This window comes from Vigna umbellata, chromosome 1 (genome assembly GCF_029865625.1).
Source record: "Vigna umbellata cultivar VRB3 chromosome 1, Vumbellata_1.0, whole genome shotgun sequence".
NCBI classification, from domain to species: Eukaryota; Viridiplantae; Streptophyta; class Magnoliopsida; order Fabales; family Fabaceae; genus Vigna; species Vigna umbellata.
In genome coordinates, this window is record NC_142165.1 from 20144125 (window position 1) to 20160198 (window position 16074).

The 16074-nt window shown below is 30.7% G+C and overlaps 1 protein-coding gene and 1 non-coding gene across 3 annotated transcripts; one reads left to right on the forward strand and one right to left on the reverse strand.

Annotated features, from left to right (window-relative positions):
- Positions 1-260: 260 nt before the first annotated feature.
- On the forward strand, positions 261-6111 carry LOC124835420 (putative protein phosphatase 2C 60). Of its 2 annotated transcripts, none has more exons than XM_088099751.1 (11): positions 261-475; positions 1302-1423; positions 1696-1759; positions 2561-2669; positions 3348-3505; positions 4155-4246; positions 4341-4464; positions 4899-4975; positions 5150-5202; positions 5454-5508; positions 5846-6111. In XM_088099751.1, the coding sequence occupies exons 2-11, from the start codon at positions 1307-1309 to the stop codon at positions 5984-5986; spliced, it is 990 nt and encodes a 329-aa protein (XP_087955877.1). In that variant the 5' UTR covers positions 261-475; positions 1302-1306; the 3' UTR covers positions 5987-6111. The 2 variants fall into 2 exon arrangements, with proteins under 2 accessions (XP_087955877.1, XP_047166296.1); XM_047310340.2 differs by having other exon boundaries at positions 266-475; positions 3348-3501; positions 4121-4246.
- Positions 5719-5790, reverse strand: TRNAC-GCA (transfer RNA cysteine (anticodon GCA)). The gene has a single exon. It is a non-coding gene; the product is annotated as a tRNA-Cys (tRNA).
- Positions 6112-16074: the final 9963 nt, after the last annotated feature.

The window sequence follows — 16074 nt, forward strand, 5'->3', positions numbered from 1 at the left end:
ATAATTTCATGTAAAGGAGATTATTTTCTTACAATTTTACTTTTTAATATATATCTTCTAATTTATAATCTATAAGAAATAAAGAATGCCTTATAATATATAAGAAATAATAATAATAATAGAGACTGAGTTGTAAGAATACATGAAATTGTGTAAAAAAAGTGTTCGGTGGATGAACAGTGTCTGACAAATTCAGAGGCTCTAAACCAGAATAAAGAAATATCATTCTTTGCCACAAAGTCTATTTCTTTCTTTTCTTTTTCTTTTCTTTCTTTATAACAGAAGCGGTAGTAATTGTACCTGTTTCTGTGTTCTCTTCTTCATTCTCTTTCCTTCTCCTCTCTGTCTAACTCCAAACCCAACACTTCACTCTCTTCATACTTCTGACCTATTATGTTAGTAGCACTCTTCAATATTCCCATTTGAACTTTGTTCATACTTTTCAAAAGTTTAAAAAAGGAAGAAAGAATTAAAAGTAAAGTCTTGTGCACCGTTGCTCATTAGATATTTCTCTTAACTTTCGAGTTAGAAAACACAGAATTATGAGCTGTGAACTCTTACTGTTAATTTATTGTTCATATTATCATCTGGGTATTCCTTGATTATGGATTCTACCCTCTGTTGGTCTCTGATTACTGCTTCTTTGCTTTTCTCTTTACTGTTGATTAATCTTGATCTTCATTGCTTTTTGTACATTTCTCAACACAATTAAGACTTCAAGAATTTCCAATTTTTCTTGTGGTCATTTTTCCATATTGAGAACTGGCTCTTCTTTATTCAGCTTTCATTGTATATAGCTTGAATTCAGTTTGGTCTGTCTCTTTATATTTTATTTTGGGTTGAAATTTTATGCTCCTTCTTGTGTTGCATTGTTTTAGTTTCAGATCATTCTTTATTTTCTAACCCTGCCACTGAGAAAAAGGAAAAAAAGAAAAAACCCTTTTGCTGACAGGAGTCTTCTTCTTAGTTCCTCTGCCATGCTTGAAAATCATCACCTCATCCTTATATTTCTTCTGAAGTACTACTGCCATGTACTAGAACTGCAAAAGTTATGCTTATAACTGTTCTCCCCGTTGAAGTGTCATTCAGTTGACATTTTCTTTCACTCTTTCTACTTTCCCCTTTGAGAACAGCTTATTCGTAATTTTTAATGTAGACATTAGATTTGTCTTTGAGCATCATGGCTTTTCTTTTCTTTGTAAGAGCTATTATAGAATGACATCCAGATTACTTTTCAATGTTTTATTTTCGTATTTTTCATGCTTGAAGAATAAAACTAATGCTTGTTTTGTTTTATTCAGAAAGAATGGGAACAAATCTCAGCACTCCCAAAACTGAAAAGTCTTCCGATGATGGAGAAAATGATCATCTTAGATATGGTTTATCATCAATGCAAGGCTGGCGTGCATCAATGGAAGATGCAGTGAGTTGTCTCTGGAAAAGTTGCTAGTTAGTTTATTAAATTCATTATCTTGTCTGTGAGAAATACTGAATTTTGTCTGCACAAAAAAGGACTTCATTTGAAGATGCAATTTTATCTTCAGTCTCATGTTTTAGGGACAATGAGATTTTTGGTCTGGTCAATTATGTTTTCTGGAATGAATGTATGTATCATTAATTATCTGTGTTGCATAGATTGCTTTAGTTGAACATTAATCTGCTATTAAGTTTTTCCGTTCTCTTTTCTTTTGCTAGCATGCTGCACATCTTGATCTGGATGAATCCACTTCCTTTTTTGGAGTTTATGATGGTCATGGAGGTAAGGATTGAACAAGTTTGAGTATTTAGAACTAGTTTTACAATTTTATTACTGATGTCTTCTGTACATATTAAAAAGGACTTGCTGTTTCAATAATTTTTTTTTTTCAGTTTTACAACTTTGTTACCTTTTCTGTTTCATTTTTCTCTCATTATCTTACCCTTCTAACCCCTGTAACTGAAAAAAGATAAGTATAATATGATATATTCGTGAAGAAAAGAGATGCTACTACAAGTTATTAAATAAACCCCTGAAAAGCAGAAAATGGAAACACCAATACTCTCCAATTTCTCTGATCAGTTAAAAGAGAGACTTCTGCAGAAATTATTTTCCTAAATGGTACAATTTTCAGAGCAAAATTTCTTATTTTCTCATAGATATCATCTAGTTAACCTTTGGGTGACTAGTTTCTTGTTGCCACTTATTTCAATACTTTTATTTGAACCACAGATAAAAGTTATTTCATGATACTTTGTTATCATACTCTAATTTATGTAAGTGGACTAATATACTTCTAGGTAAGCATTCACGAAAAAAGAAAAGAAAATAAGTGAACAAGGTAATATGGGTCTGAAGTTCTTGCATAAGTTAAATTTAACTTTGCTCCTTAAATTTTTGACAATTTGTCTCATCGAACTTTTCCATATTCTGATGTTCAGAAATTATATTAACTTGTAACTTATGACAGGAGTTTGATTCATTCATAATAGGTTCTTTCATTTTTCTACTCTTGTAAGTATTTCTTGAGTGATTTACCCCAGAAATATGTTATGGATGCTAAATTAAGATCAAAATTTTCAGGTAAGGTGGTTGCCAAGTTTTGTGCTAAGTATCTTCACCAACAGGTGGTCAAGAGTGAAGCATACATAGCTGGAGATATAGGAACCTCTCTTCGGGAATCATTTTTCAGGTTAGAGGAAAAAAAGTGAACTTTATGTCTAACTACTAAAAGGGATTCTTCTGAATATAGAGACTGATGCTGGTTTTATATTTTCACTGTATAAAGTATAGCATACGTTCAATTTACTGCATTTCATTAAAATTATAGAAGTGAAGATCACATAGGAAATGTGCGATTAAAATTTGGGGCTAAATATGTTTAGTCCCTAAATTTGGACGTGAAATTGGAATTTGTTTTTATCAAAAACTTTGATATATTTTGGTCTCCAAACTTTAAAAATGAATGGACATAGTCTTCCTAACCTAGCTGTCAGCTGTGTTAGATTTTTTTGAGGTGTCTACTTCTTAAGACGGTGTTTGAGTTGCTTACACAATTTTGACATGTTCTAATTCAGATGTAAGCTTGGAACACCCTTTAACAAACCCTAACGTCATTAGGTTTAGTTTAGAGAACTATATTCATTCATTTTCAAAGTTTGGGATCAAAATGTATAAAGTTTGGGACATGGACAAATTCCAATTTCGCGTCCAGGAACTAAAAACGTATTTAACCCTATATAGGCAAAAAAAAAATGTTCACTAGCTCCATATGCATTCATTATTTTCTTCTAATCCTTAAACCAAAACACCATAATAAAATGAAATAAAGCAAATGAGTAATGAGATAGCATTTTTGTAATAATTGCAGGATGGATGAGATGATGCGTGGTCAAAGGGGCTGGAGGGAATTGGCAAGTTTGGGTGATAAGATAAATAAGTTCAATGGTAAGATAGAAGGATTGATTTGGTCTCCACGAAGCAGAGAATATAAGGCTCAAGAGGATAGTTGGGCCTTTGAGGAGGTAGGTATGACATTTGAAGGTCCTTTTTTAACATCATAACTTTCATGGGTGTTGGGAATAATCCATGTGAGTCTAAGTTTCACATTGGATAGAAATGATAAAATTAAATACCATATAAAAAAAAAGATTCATACCTTGAGGTTCTAAGTTAAAAGTAGTGTCAATCCCTTTTAATTTAAGAGTTGGGCTCAAGTCTAGGATATATAATCTCTCTCTAATAAATCTTCTGGGAAGAAAAAAAAAAGAAAAAAACTCATCAGTGGGTTATATACATCCCTTATAGCTTTTTAAGTAAAGAGGTAAGGTTTTAAATTGTGGTCAAGACTATGGGTTTATTGCAATTCTTGACATTGAAGGAAACTGTGGATAAATGCAGTCACAAGTACAGTTGCAATGCCATATCAGAGAGCCTAAAAACCTTGATTTTTTGGCCGAAATGGTGATCACAGACCAGTTTTTGAAACCTTGTAAAGAGTATAGTGTCCATAGATTTAGAGTGGTGTTTCTCCAAGTGTGTTGGTTTTGTGTGTGTGAAATTATAGTTTCTCTGCACCTCCATTTTTGTTTTCTGGTGTCTCTTTTGTTGCATTCAGTAATATGTCTTATGTATTGTAAGCAGGGTCCTCATTCTAATTTTGCTGGACCAACTTCAGGAAGCACTGCCTGTGTTGCAGTTATTAGAAACAACCAACTTTTTGTAGCAAATGCTGGTGATTCACGTTGTGTAATATGTAGGAAGGGTCAGGTAACTTCAAGATGGAAATTCTCATCTTTAAAATAACAGATTTTGTGTACAATTATTACAACAATTTTCTGACTATTGTTCATATTATCTGCAGGCTTACGATTTGTCTATAGATCATAAACCTGATCTTGATACTGAGAAGGAAAGAATCATAAAAGCTGGTGGTTTTATTCATGCAGGAAGAGTTAATGGGAGTTTAAGCCTTGCAAGAGCTATAGGTACTTATTTACTAGCAAGTGAGCTGTTATGAATGTTTATTAAAGCTTCCTCCAATTTTAGCTGGTTTTAAAATGGAAAATTGAAGATTTCATATATTTGTATTTGTTTCTTCTGGATGGTAATTTCTTTGTGACATGTTAATATAAGTTTATTTTGGATTTGTTAAGAATTGCACTTTAAGTCTAACTCAACCTTGTAAAAAAACAAATCTAATAAATAACAAACTTCGTTAGGAAGATACCATCTTAAGAAGTAAATTTTAAATCTAACTCAATCTTACAAAATCGGCTTATAAGTGAGGTTTGCACCTAGTTGGAAACTGTGAATTGGTCTTATCTCTAATTGATGTGAGATTTTAAGAGGATTTTTGGTAATGGTGTATATGGGTCATGGTTTATATGGTTCCCATTCATTATGTTTCACTATTCTGCAGGTGACATGGAGTTTAAGCAGAATAGATTCCTTCCTGCTGAAAAACAAATGGTGACAGCCAATCCAGACATAAATACTGTAAGTTTGTTCATGTGTGATACATTAAATCGATAAACTCTACCACAGTTTCATGGTTGCAACATGGAATAACCAAAAATGAAATGCTTGGTTAAAACTCAAGATTCTAAGTATTTTCTACCATCTTAAGTTTTCAACTTTTGACCGAGTATTATTTTTGTCATTTTATAACAGATTGAACTTTCTGATGAAGATGAATTTATAGTGCTAGCTTGTGATGGCATATGGTATACTTCTTATTCTATTATACTTTTCAATCCCCGTTTCAGTTCTGAATGTTCTCTATTATTTATTTTGGGGAGAATTATATGTTCTTGAGAATTTACACTTCCTGACCAATCTCTATATGACACTTAAAACGAGTTTATTGATTTTTTTATGATTCAAAAACTCAATTATGTGTGACATTAAGATTAACCAAGACCATAAACATTTGGTGGTCCGAACCATATAATAATTTTTTGGCTCTTATTTTCAGGGATTGCTTGTCAAGCCAGCAATTGGTTGATTTCGTACGCCAACAACTTCTCATTGTGAGTTTCTAAGTTATAAAATTTCCTAACATACATTAAATGAATAATGTACTATCGTTGCTTATACTTGATGATATTTAATGCAGTGTTTGGTACTGTCATGAATATCAATTGTTGTTTATACTTGTTATAAGTTAGAGAGAATTGGCAGTTTTTTCAAACTGGGGATGCATAATTAGTTACAGTGTTAATAAAAAAATTAGAGGAAAAAGGGCCCAACCGGGTTCGAACCGGTGACCTCTTGATCTGCAGTCAAATGCTCTACCACTGAGCTATGGACCCTATGTTGCTATTTATCGCACTAGGATTTTAATCTGATTCCCATTTTGTTTGACAGGAAACAAAACTTTCTGCGGTTTGTGAAAGAGTGTTGGATCGATGTTTGGCACCAACAATAGCTATTGGTGATGGATGTGATAACATGACCATGATTTTAGTGCAGTTAAAAAAACCGAGCCAGTCCAGTGCACCAACATAAGAACAATGATCTTCAAATGAACTGAGAATTGAGAGTACTGAAATTAGGCTTTTGCACAACTTGTACTGTATATATAGTGTGGACTACTCCTTTCTGCTCAATCTAGAGTTATATCTTCACTTTAACTAGCATTCGTTTTCAAATTTGTGTTTACTTTTAACTCTCCTAGAGTCTGTTTTGCTTCTTCAATAAGCGACTCTATGGAACCACCGAGATTATATATCCTTTATTGTTTTTTGGTTATTATTGAACTGAAACATATATTTTCACAAAAATTTTAAAAATATCATTTTTGTGGTTTCTTCTAAATAGATGCTAATAGTTGTGTTATTATCTTATTTTTGAGAGTTTCTCCCTCCACCATTAGAGATTTCTTCCTGTATCATCTTATTCCATGATAATTATCATGGTTAAAACATTAAAAAAAAACAAAAATGGAAGATTTGTTGAGCTTTCAACGCACATCGACATTTGTTAACGGACATCGACATCCGTTGAAGGCTAAACGAATATGTATCCGTCAATGAATATCCATGTCCGAAAGTCTAACGAATTTTCATATCTGTTTTGGTTTTAACCGTTCTCTTCTTCTTCGTTTCTTTCACATACCATTGCGCAAAAAAGAAATTAATCTAAGAATATTTTTGAAAAATATAAAAAAATTTAAGAGGTGTAATGATTTTTTTAAAATGTTTTGCTAGTCTGAAATTGATTTATGGAATAAATTTATGAAGGTGGAGAACTCATTAGAGTCTAATGTGAAATTTAGGACAGATCAAAATTTTATTATAAAAATAACTTTTACTTTTTAAGTTTTGAAAAATAAATTTGTTAATACGAAAATTTAAAGCTTAAGTCTAATATGATTATTGGATTGAAACAAAAGTTGCAAGAAAATATTAAAAATATTTGATGTAATAAAATTACATAAAGTAGAGACTAGTAATGTATTGACAACCAGTATTATTTATATAGCAACTTGACAATCATTTATTTAATTACTTTATTTCTGATTAATTTAAATGTTCCTACTGTTATATTATTACGAAAAGGCTGTCAATTACGTGTATGTAGAAAAAAGTTGTTGAACCATCATTTTCTTAACGTAAAATAAAATATGATATGAGACTATTGTATTAAAGATGACTTTGGAAATTTAAAAGTTGGTGTAAATTAAATGTTACAGATGACTAATGCGAAACATCGGTTTTATGGGATATTTGTAACTTTTAATTTTGACGTTTTAAAGGATAGACTAAAAGATAGCATACATCTTTAAGTGGAAGACTATTAAATCTAATATTATTTATAAAAGTTATTTTAATTTTTTTTGCCTAACATTTTTAGTTTTAGGCATGTTATTTAAAATTTGTTGTTTTTTTAATTTTTAATAAAATATTTTTTCCTTGTAACATTACTATTTGAAGATATAGTTTCATTAGATAATCTATTCACTTGTGTAATAAGGTAATTTGCTATTTTTTATAGAATATTTTTCCCTTATAACGTTAGTATTTTTTTTTCTATCACCAAGTTATAATAAGTTTCTCATGTACCATACTTTTGAAGCTAATAATTTTATTCTAAAAGGCGATTATATTAATAATAAACGAAGTTTTATATATATATATATATATATATATATATATATATATATATATATATATATATATAAGTGTGTGTTATTATGTTAGAACATGTTTTCTTAAAACGTCTAGTAGTATTTGAATTTATTATAAGTCATTTTACTACTTCTAAGTCATTATTTTGAAAAGATATCTAAAAAAACAAATTTAAATTATCTACACATAACTACATACAAATTTAGATTCATAGATAAAGTAAATATTACATACGAATTTTAAAGTTATATACGAATTTTTTCATAAATAATGTAAAAAAAAATTTCTACTAATTTTTTGTATCTAAAATATATATTTACATTTGACACGTTAGAACAAGAATTTTTGCAAAAAATATTATCTGTAGGTAATAGTACAAGATATGTAGGTAAGTGAATTTTTTGACCTATTAATTTTACGTATGGATTTAAAAATAATTAATTATTAGAAATTAAAATAATGTTTAGTGTTGCTCTTTTTTTTCACTCACTGAAATTCTCTCATAAAGAAGAAGAAAGAAGTTTTGTTGTCTCACCAGCTAAATCTCACTCGTAGAGAAGAAGAGTCATTCTTCTTGCGCTCCCCCTTATTGGCCCTCCACCACGTACTCCTCCTTGCATAACCATAACCTCCACCACACGCATCTCCTCTACATTGGTCATCACCTAAAACCATAGCTCTACTATGTGCCTCCTCCACACTAGGACACTAACCTCCACCGTGTGCTCTTCCATCCCACATGTCTTCTTTGCATTGGACATCAGCTGAAACTCTAGCCTCCATCGTGCGCCTCCTCCGCATTGGCCCTCCCTGGAATCCTACGACCATGGTATCAAAGTCATGGTTAGAGTCTATTCTAGTGATATTTCTTGTTTCTTGGACATTTCTATTCCACCCGTTGTCGGGCCAATATAGGACCACCTAATTTCTACTATCACACTCGAGATGTTTATACCTCGGCATGAAGGGGGTGTATTGGAAGTCCCACATCGACTAGAGATAAGGCCAATTTATAATATATAAGTGGATGCAAACCTTATCTTACAAGCCGATTTTGTGGGGTTGAGTTAGGCTTAAACCCACTTTCTAATACCTAACCTCCACCGCGTGCTCCTCCTCCGCATCGGTCCTCCCTTGGAACCCTAGCCTCCACCGTGCACCTTTTTTTGCATTGTCCATCACCTGAAACTCAGCTTGTACCTATGCGCCTCCTTTGCATTGACCCTTCTCTGGAACCACCTCCACTCGAGCTCATTGCAAGTTCGTTGGCATCTAGAGCTCACACAATTTTTATCAGGTGACAGAACTGTCATCCTACGACCATCATTGTGTCTTCTCATCTCCAACGAGGCTTCCCAAGGTTACAATGAACAACTCATTTGAATCCTAAATTCGATTGGTGTTCGCAAATTCATTTGCGCTGTGCTTTGATTTTAGATTTTGATTATATTGAATAGTTGTATTGGGTCTACTCTGTTGTGTGGTTTTGGATGGGTGGGTTGTCATGTTTTGTTCTTGTGTTTGTGTTTTTATTTATTTATTTAGAATTGAAATGGGTTAGTGGCTCATGAGGTTACTACAACTTGTTGGATAATATAGTTGGTATCTTAGCTGATGCGACATGTGGTCACTTACCTATTGAGTAAGTGGTGTAAATGATGATTCTAAAATTTGTTGGATTATTCGCCAAGAACTATTGATTAAGCATTGAGATAATGCTCAAGAGGTGGATACTTAAATGATGAGTGATAATTTGAGCAAGGGAATAATTGAACCAATCCTATGGTAGCTAAGTAAGAGTGACGTCAAATATATTCTTTGTCCTTTAAAGTTGATATTGTTCAAGTGGTATATGATTTCTTAAACAATGAAGATTTCCTTTGTTAAGGAAGTAAGGTTGCTAAAAAAAAGAGCTTGCTCAAACCATAACCATGTTAGGGAAGTAAGGTTGCTCAAAGAAAACAAGTCTAAAAGCATTTATACATGATGATATAATGTTGTATTGGTGATGAAATGTCAAAATTTATTTAATATATATACGGGGTTTGCTAACTTATGTAATCTCTTAGTGTATCAAATTTTAGTTGACAAAAATATCCTTATGCATAAAAGAAGACACACTTTAAACACATGGGGAGGATTTTAGTAATTTTTATTTTTAATTTAAAATAAAATATAAAAAAATCAGAAATTATTCAAATACTCTTAATCTTAAAACTTAGAATCCATAATATGAGGGTATTTTTGTCAATTAAAATTTGGTATACTTTAAGAGGTTACATAAGTTAGCAAAGTCATATATATATATATATATATATATATATATATATATATATATATATATATATATATATATATATATTTATATATTTATATATTTTTTGAACATATGATATCATTGAAATGATAATATGCTGAGTGAAAATTTATACTTTCACCAAGTGTTAAGTTTTTGGAGTTGATTTTCTTGTAATTTCAATAATCAATTACAAGGTTTTAAGGAAGTGATGAGTTATTCATTTGATTTATTTATTTGAGTTTGTTTTGATTTTTTTATCTTAAGTTCTATTGGTTGCTTTTAAGATTGGTATTGATAAATGTGAATAAAATTGACTTATCAAATCAATAACATTCAAGATTGAAACACAATAAAAACTCTAGAAAGAGGGATTCGAATAGAGTTTTTAAAACTTTTTGCAAATAAGTGTTTAAGTGCTTTTGCAGAGTTAGACAGTCTACAATAAGTATACTTAAATATTTCTAAAAGCATTTAGAAAAACTCTTAAAACCAAAAGCAACAAGACAAACTTATTTTTATACTGGTTCACTCCAAATTGAGCTATGTTCAATTCTTCCTTAAGCTCTTAAGTGATTCAACTAATCTTTCAAAAGATTACAACGAGTTTAACCACTCCTGATTTTACATCTAATCCACTAGTTAGAAGAGATTCACCACTTATGGTATCTCACTAGTCTAACTAACTAGACCATTTAACTCCACTTAGTTAAACAACCAAGAGTTTTAATTCACTTATGAATATACAAATACAACAAAGGTGTTTTTAGAAAACAAGTACAGATTATAACTCTCGTAGAAAGGATAAAATTTCTATAAAAATAAATCTGAAGACTTGTAATAAACTTTTTTTTCAAAGATAGTGTTAGACGATGAAAGCTTGAGAGAAAATAATAGCATAAAAATTTAAAGCGTATTCTTCTTATCTTTTGTTCATCCAATCATCTTTATATAATCTTCTTCAGAAAAAAAATATGTTACTCAGAAGCATTGACTTTCTGGTAGGTAGGTAGCTTTTTGGTACGAAATCAAATGCTATGTGCTTTTGTAGAGATAACTTGTACAGATTAGCAAAGCATAAAACTCTTGAAGAAACATTCCTAGAATATTTTTCTATCTCTTAACGTTCTTCTGATTCAATGCAGAACATTTGAAAAAAAATTGTACTTATTAGAGGTTAAGCATTTAGGTAAGATAAATATACTTATATTAAATGGATTATGTTTTTAGAGTAACGTTAAGCGTTTAGGATAGTGTTAATATGATTACAATGTTTAACAATCTTATCCTAAATGGTTTATTTGATTAAATGTTATTTTGTTAAACATTGTTTGTTAAACTTCAAAACACGAGTGGCTAGACGGTCTTGTCTACAATCTTGTTTTAATAAAGATAACAAGAATGAAACCTAGTAATTCATTATTGAAGTTAAAAGAAAGTTAACCCACAGGCTTTAACACTCAATGAAGGTATTAAAAAACATATGTAAAATGAAAATAACACGACAAAAAAAAGTTAAGACGTAGAAGGACAATGATTATACGAATTATATAAGAGAGTAGACCATCTTATATGTCTTCCCTTAGTCTTCTTTTATAAAATTAGACTAGAGATCTATTTGTAAACTTTATTGGTGTGAATATTTAAGATTGACTATGAATATGAATTGTGTTAATGAGATTTATATGATAATTTCTTAATATTTATGAGATATTAAAAAATTATGCTACTTTCAATGTTTGAAAAGATTTAGTTTAAATTTAGTTTATTTTTTTTATAGTTACATAAACAAATATATATACAACTTAAAAAACTATTTTTAATATTTAATATGGTTTTATATTTCAAATTCAATTAATTATCTTAGAATAAATTTTAATTAGAACAACATTTAAAAACACAAAATTGAAATAAAAAATTAAATTTATAAATTAAATGAAAGCATAAATATATTAGTATTGTATATTGTATTTTATGGGTGTGGTGATGAATACTTTAATTTGGTTCCAATTGTTGGCTCTAAGGAGGTAGCAGCAGAGATTTGCTTCTTGGCTTTTCAAAATTATTAGTAGAATCTGATTCCTTTTCTTAGAGCATTGGTGGATGAGCTTCATTTATTCACTGCATTTTCTTTCTCCTTTTATGGGAACAAAATCATATAACACTTCCTTGTGCCACTTTCACTTTTACCAATATTCCATCTTTTTCTTTTATTTGTCATTTTTCATTAACTCGTCCAATTACATAACAAAATTAATCTTAACTTAATTCAAATTTCTCTTATTATGATAATGTAATCCGCTTGTATCTCTAATTGAGCTAAATTTTAGAATAGTTAATCTCACTTTAAGAAAATATCGAAATCACTCTCACAAAAAAAGAAAATTTAAAAATATTCTAGCTGAAAAATAGTTCCTAAAATCACTGCAACTAAGCTATTTACTGGTTTTTTAAATCACTAAATGCAATATATAAAATAAATATTTATTTTACATAATTAAATCTTACTTTCTGCTTCAAAATTATGGTATTTTTAGTTTAGTGTGAACATATTAAAAAAATAATGATTACATTTCTAATGTAAAATACTCCTATCAAATATACTTTTTGTTTTCATGCCTTTTATTCTGTTGTAATTTTGTATGTTTTAATAATTAAATTAAAAAGTGTGTTAACACTAGTACACAAACAGGAAATGGCACCGGTTGCTTTGGTTTATAGGCACCGGTTCTATAACCGAGGCATATTCAGACGAGGTAAAAAGGGGTACGTTTTATGCCTCGGTTTTAAACCGGTTCAATAAAAATGGGATTATGCCTCGGTTTTTTACTTAACCGAGGTAGTAACGTATTTTTTTTTTCAACAATTCTGATTCACATGGAACGATCCCCAAACTGGTAAACATCCATCCTCATCTCCTTAACATTCTTTGTTGACCACTGCTACCTTCAAGCTTTCCTTCCTAATTACCACGCTGTTCAGTTCTAATCACCACGCTGTTCAGTTCTCCGGTCAGAAATACCTTCAAGCTTTCCTTCCTAATCACCACGCTGTTCAGTTCTCCGGTCAGAAAGCAAAGTAGCACTTTTCCCTTCTTCCTTGGACGGTCGTGCCCGTGCACTTCACCCTCAAACCCAAACCCTCAAACACCCAAATCCCAACCTCAAAGAACCGCTGGATCCCCCTCCCTGCCCTCGACGGGAACCGTAAGAAGGCACGCCCTCAAGAACCGCAAGAGCCTCTCAAGAACCGAACCGCCTCTCATGAACCAGTAGCAAAACTCTGAAAAGGCCAATTAAAATTCTAATCCAGCAAAACAATCATTCATACACAGATTCATACACAGTCCAAGTAAAAAAAAAATTAACAGGGAGAGACGAGAATGAGGAAGCGGAGCGAGATCGCGTCCGGTGGCGGAGTGAGATCGCGTCCGGAGGCGGAGTGAGATCGCGTCCGGTGGCGGTTCCGACTGCTCTTGGGTTTGATGGATCGAGGCAGAAAGAGAGAAAAAAGAAGATGGAGTTTGAACCCTTTCAGAAACGTCACTGCTGCAGAAACGCCATCGCAGCAGGACGCCTTCGCCGCCACAACGTCGCCACCCCGCACTCGACTGTGGGCTTCGTCGCTCCCCAATGGATGAAGCTGGTGACGAGAGGCTCGCCCGGATGAACCACGCCGCCAATAACCAGAGGGAGCTCGACAGATTTGGATGCAGCGAGGAGGAAGCAGCAGCTTGGATGCAGCGAGAGAGAAGAAAAGTCGAGAACTTTTTTGGATCTGGATGCAGCGAGAGAGAAGATGCAACGGAGAGAAGAAAGTGGAGACTTTAACCGTGCAGCAGAGGGAAGAAAGTGGAGACCTTTAACCGTGCAACAGAGAGAAGAAAGTCGAGACCTTTAATCTTTTTTGGAGCTTGGATGCAGTAGAGAGAAGAAAATTAGTACGCAGGTAACTGAAATTGACTATAAGGCACCGGTTGCTGGCCACCCGAGGCAGTAAAGCCTTCTAATTGACTATATGGCACCGGTTGCTGGCCACTCGAGGCAGTAAAGCCTTCTAATTGACTATATGACACCGGTTGCTGGTCACCCGAGGCAGTAAAGCCTTCTAAAAAAGCTGTCACTCTGAATTGCAATGTTCGAAGCAAGAGTATACGCTTCGGTTTTTGTGTGACCCGAGGCAGTATCACCCTTCCACCACGGGTTACAATTTAACAGACGCGTATAATTTTTTAAGCTTCGGTTCTAACATAACCGAAGCATATACGGCGCTTTCGTAACTGCTTTTTTTACTGGTGTAATATCGTTGTTAATTGTATAATGATGTCATTTTTTGTTTGTCTATACTAACATATAAAAAGATAACAATTTGATAACTATTTTTTATGTGTATTTTTTTTTACAATTTTATCTTAAGGGTTTAGATAATGCTTTTTAACCGTTATTTTTTTTATAACTATTTTTTATTACCTAAGAGAAATATGTATACATATGCATTATTTTTATTAATTTGTCTTTACTTTTTAGAAAACGAAAGATCGAAGTGAATTTTGTAAATAAGCATTAGAAATAATAATAATAATAATAATTAAACCTATTTTTTGCTATTATTTTTAAAGAAACATTAACTTCAATTTATAATTAAAATTAATAGAAGAAAAGAGTAGAGACCAAGAAAAAAAACATTGAAAATGTGATTGAAGAAAATTTTCTATAATAGTTTTCGTTGAAGAATTGCTCGAAAAGATTATCTATTTAAGATGGTTATTCTAATTTATATAAATAAATTATTGAAGAAGACAAGAAAATGTTAATAAAAAGTTTCTATCAATCTATTTTCTTTTAAACTGGTGATTTAGTTTGTACATTGTATAGGACAATTATTTATTTGTACACATTAAAAAAAACTAAGTTTTTTTTAGCATTTAAATTATGCTGTAACACAATTTATAACAAGAAAATATCTTCAAACATGTCAATTATATTTTGGATTTATAGTAAACAGTTTAAATGCTTATTTATTAAAAAATATTGACAGAGTTTAGAGTTAAATATAGAAAGATGGTAGACTGAAAAGGATAACCAGTTAAAAAAATATGCATATATAAAAAGAATAAAGAAAGATAGTTTGAAAATTTTCAAATAATATATTCTTAGTAATTATCATAATGGTGCAAATATATTCTTAGTAATTATTCTAAGAAAATGAGAAAATATTATTAATAGGGAGATCCCATTGTCCAGCTTATGTACGTTTTAATTTATTAAACTAAAAATATTCGTCTTTCTTATAATATTAGTATTTTTCTTTCTTCAACTTTTATAAATCATTGGTTAAATCTAATATATACAAAATAATTTACTTTCTTTGTATATGGTGTTAGATAATTCTCAAAACATTACTTCTTCTTTATACCTATAACTGATGTTTTTGAATCGCCGAGAGAAAGACTTTTACTGTAATTTATTTATTAATTAGGTTTGGTTAATATATATATATATATATATATATATATATATATATATATATATATATATATATATATATATGACCTTTTAAGTTTAAAAGAAGCAAAATGTCATTTTTAAAATAATGGTAGAAAATCAATTTTAATTCCGCTCAGGGAAAAAAATATCAAGTCACACGTCTACTTCTTCATTATGTAAGTTATTATATCCAACAATAAATAATTTCTACCCAATATTGTGGTTAAAAAAATAATTATTTTTACTTAAAAATATTCAATAATATTTAAAATTTATGGCACAATCTAATTATAGCGTTGAAAATAGGTTAAAGTCCGTAAATCAAACAGATTTACATAATCCCGATCTATTAAACAAATCTTTTATATTTTAAAATTTTGAAAAAGAAAGATTCATGTTTATAATACTTCATTGATTAATTGTTTTCTTTTTTTTAAGATAATAAAGCATAATATAAAATTATAATTTAGTTTTGGAATGAATGATTTGTTTATTATTTTAAAAAAATAAAAATTATTTAGATTTTTTAAATTTTGATCATACATTAAAACATTAATATTTTTAATAGAATATTATATTAAAAAAATTATATATATATATATTTTTAATTATACGAGTTAACTCATTTAATCCTTTGATAAAACGAACTTGACTAAAATATCTTAAACACAATAATAAATAAAT

Bases quoted from the DNA above. Each gene is read 5' to 3' on its own strand.
- LOC124835420 (XM_047310340.2), top strand. From the start codon at position 1,307: ATGGGAACAAATCTCAGCACTCCCAAAACTGAAAAGTCTTCCGATGAT. The intron at 4,247-4,340 runs GTAACTTCAAGA...TATTATCTGCAG, and splicing joins TAATATGTAGGAAGGGTCAG to GCTTACGATTTGTCTATAGA. The intron at 5,509-5,845 runs GTGAGTTTCTAA...TTTGTTTGACAG, and splicing joins TACGCCAACAACTTCTCATT to GAAACAAAACTTTCTGCGGT.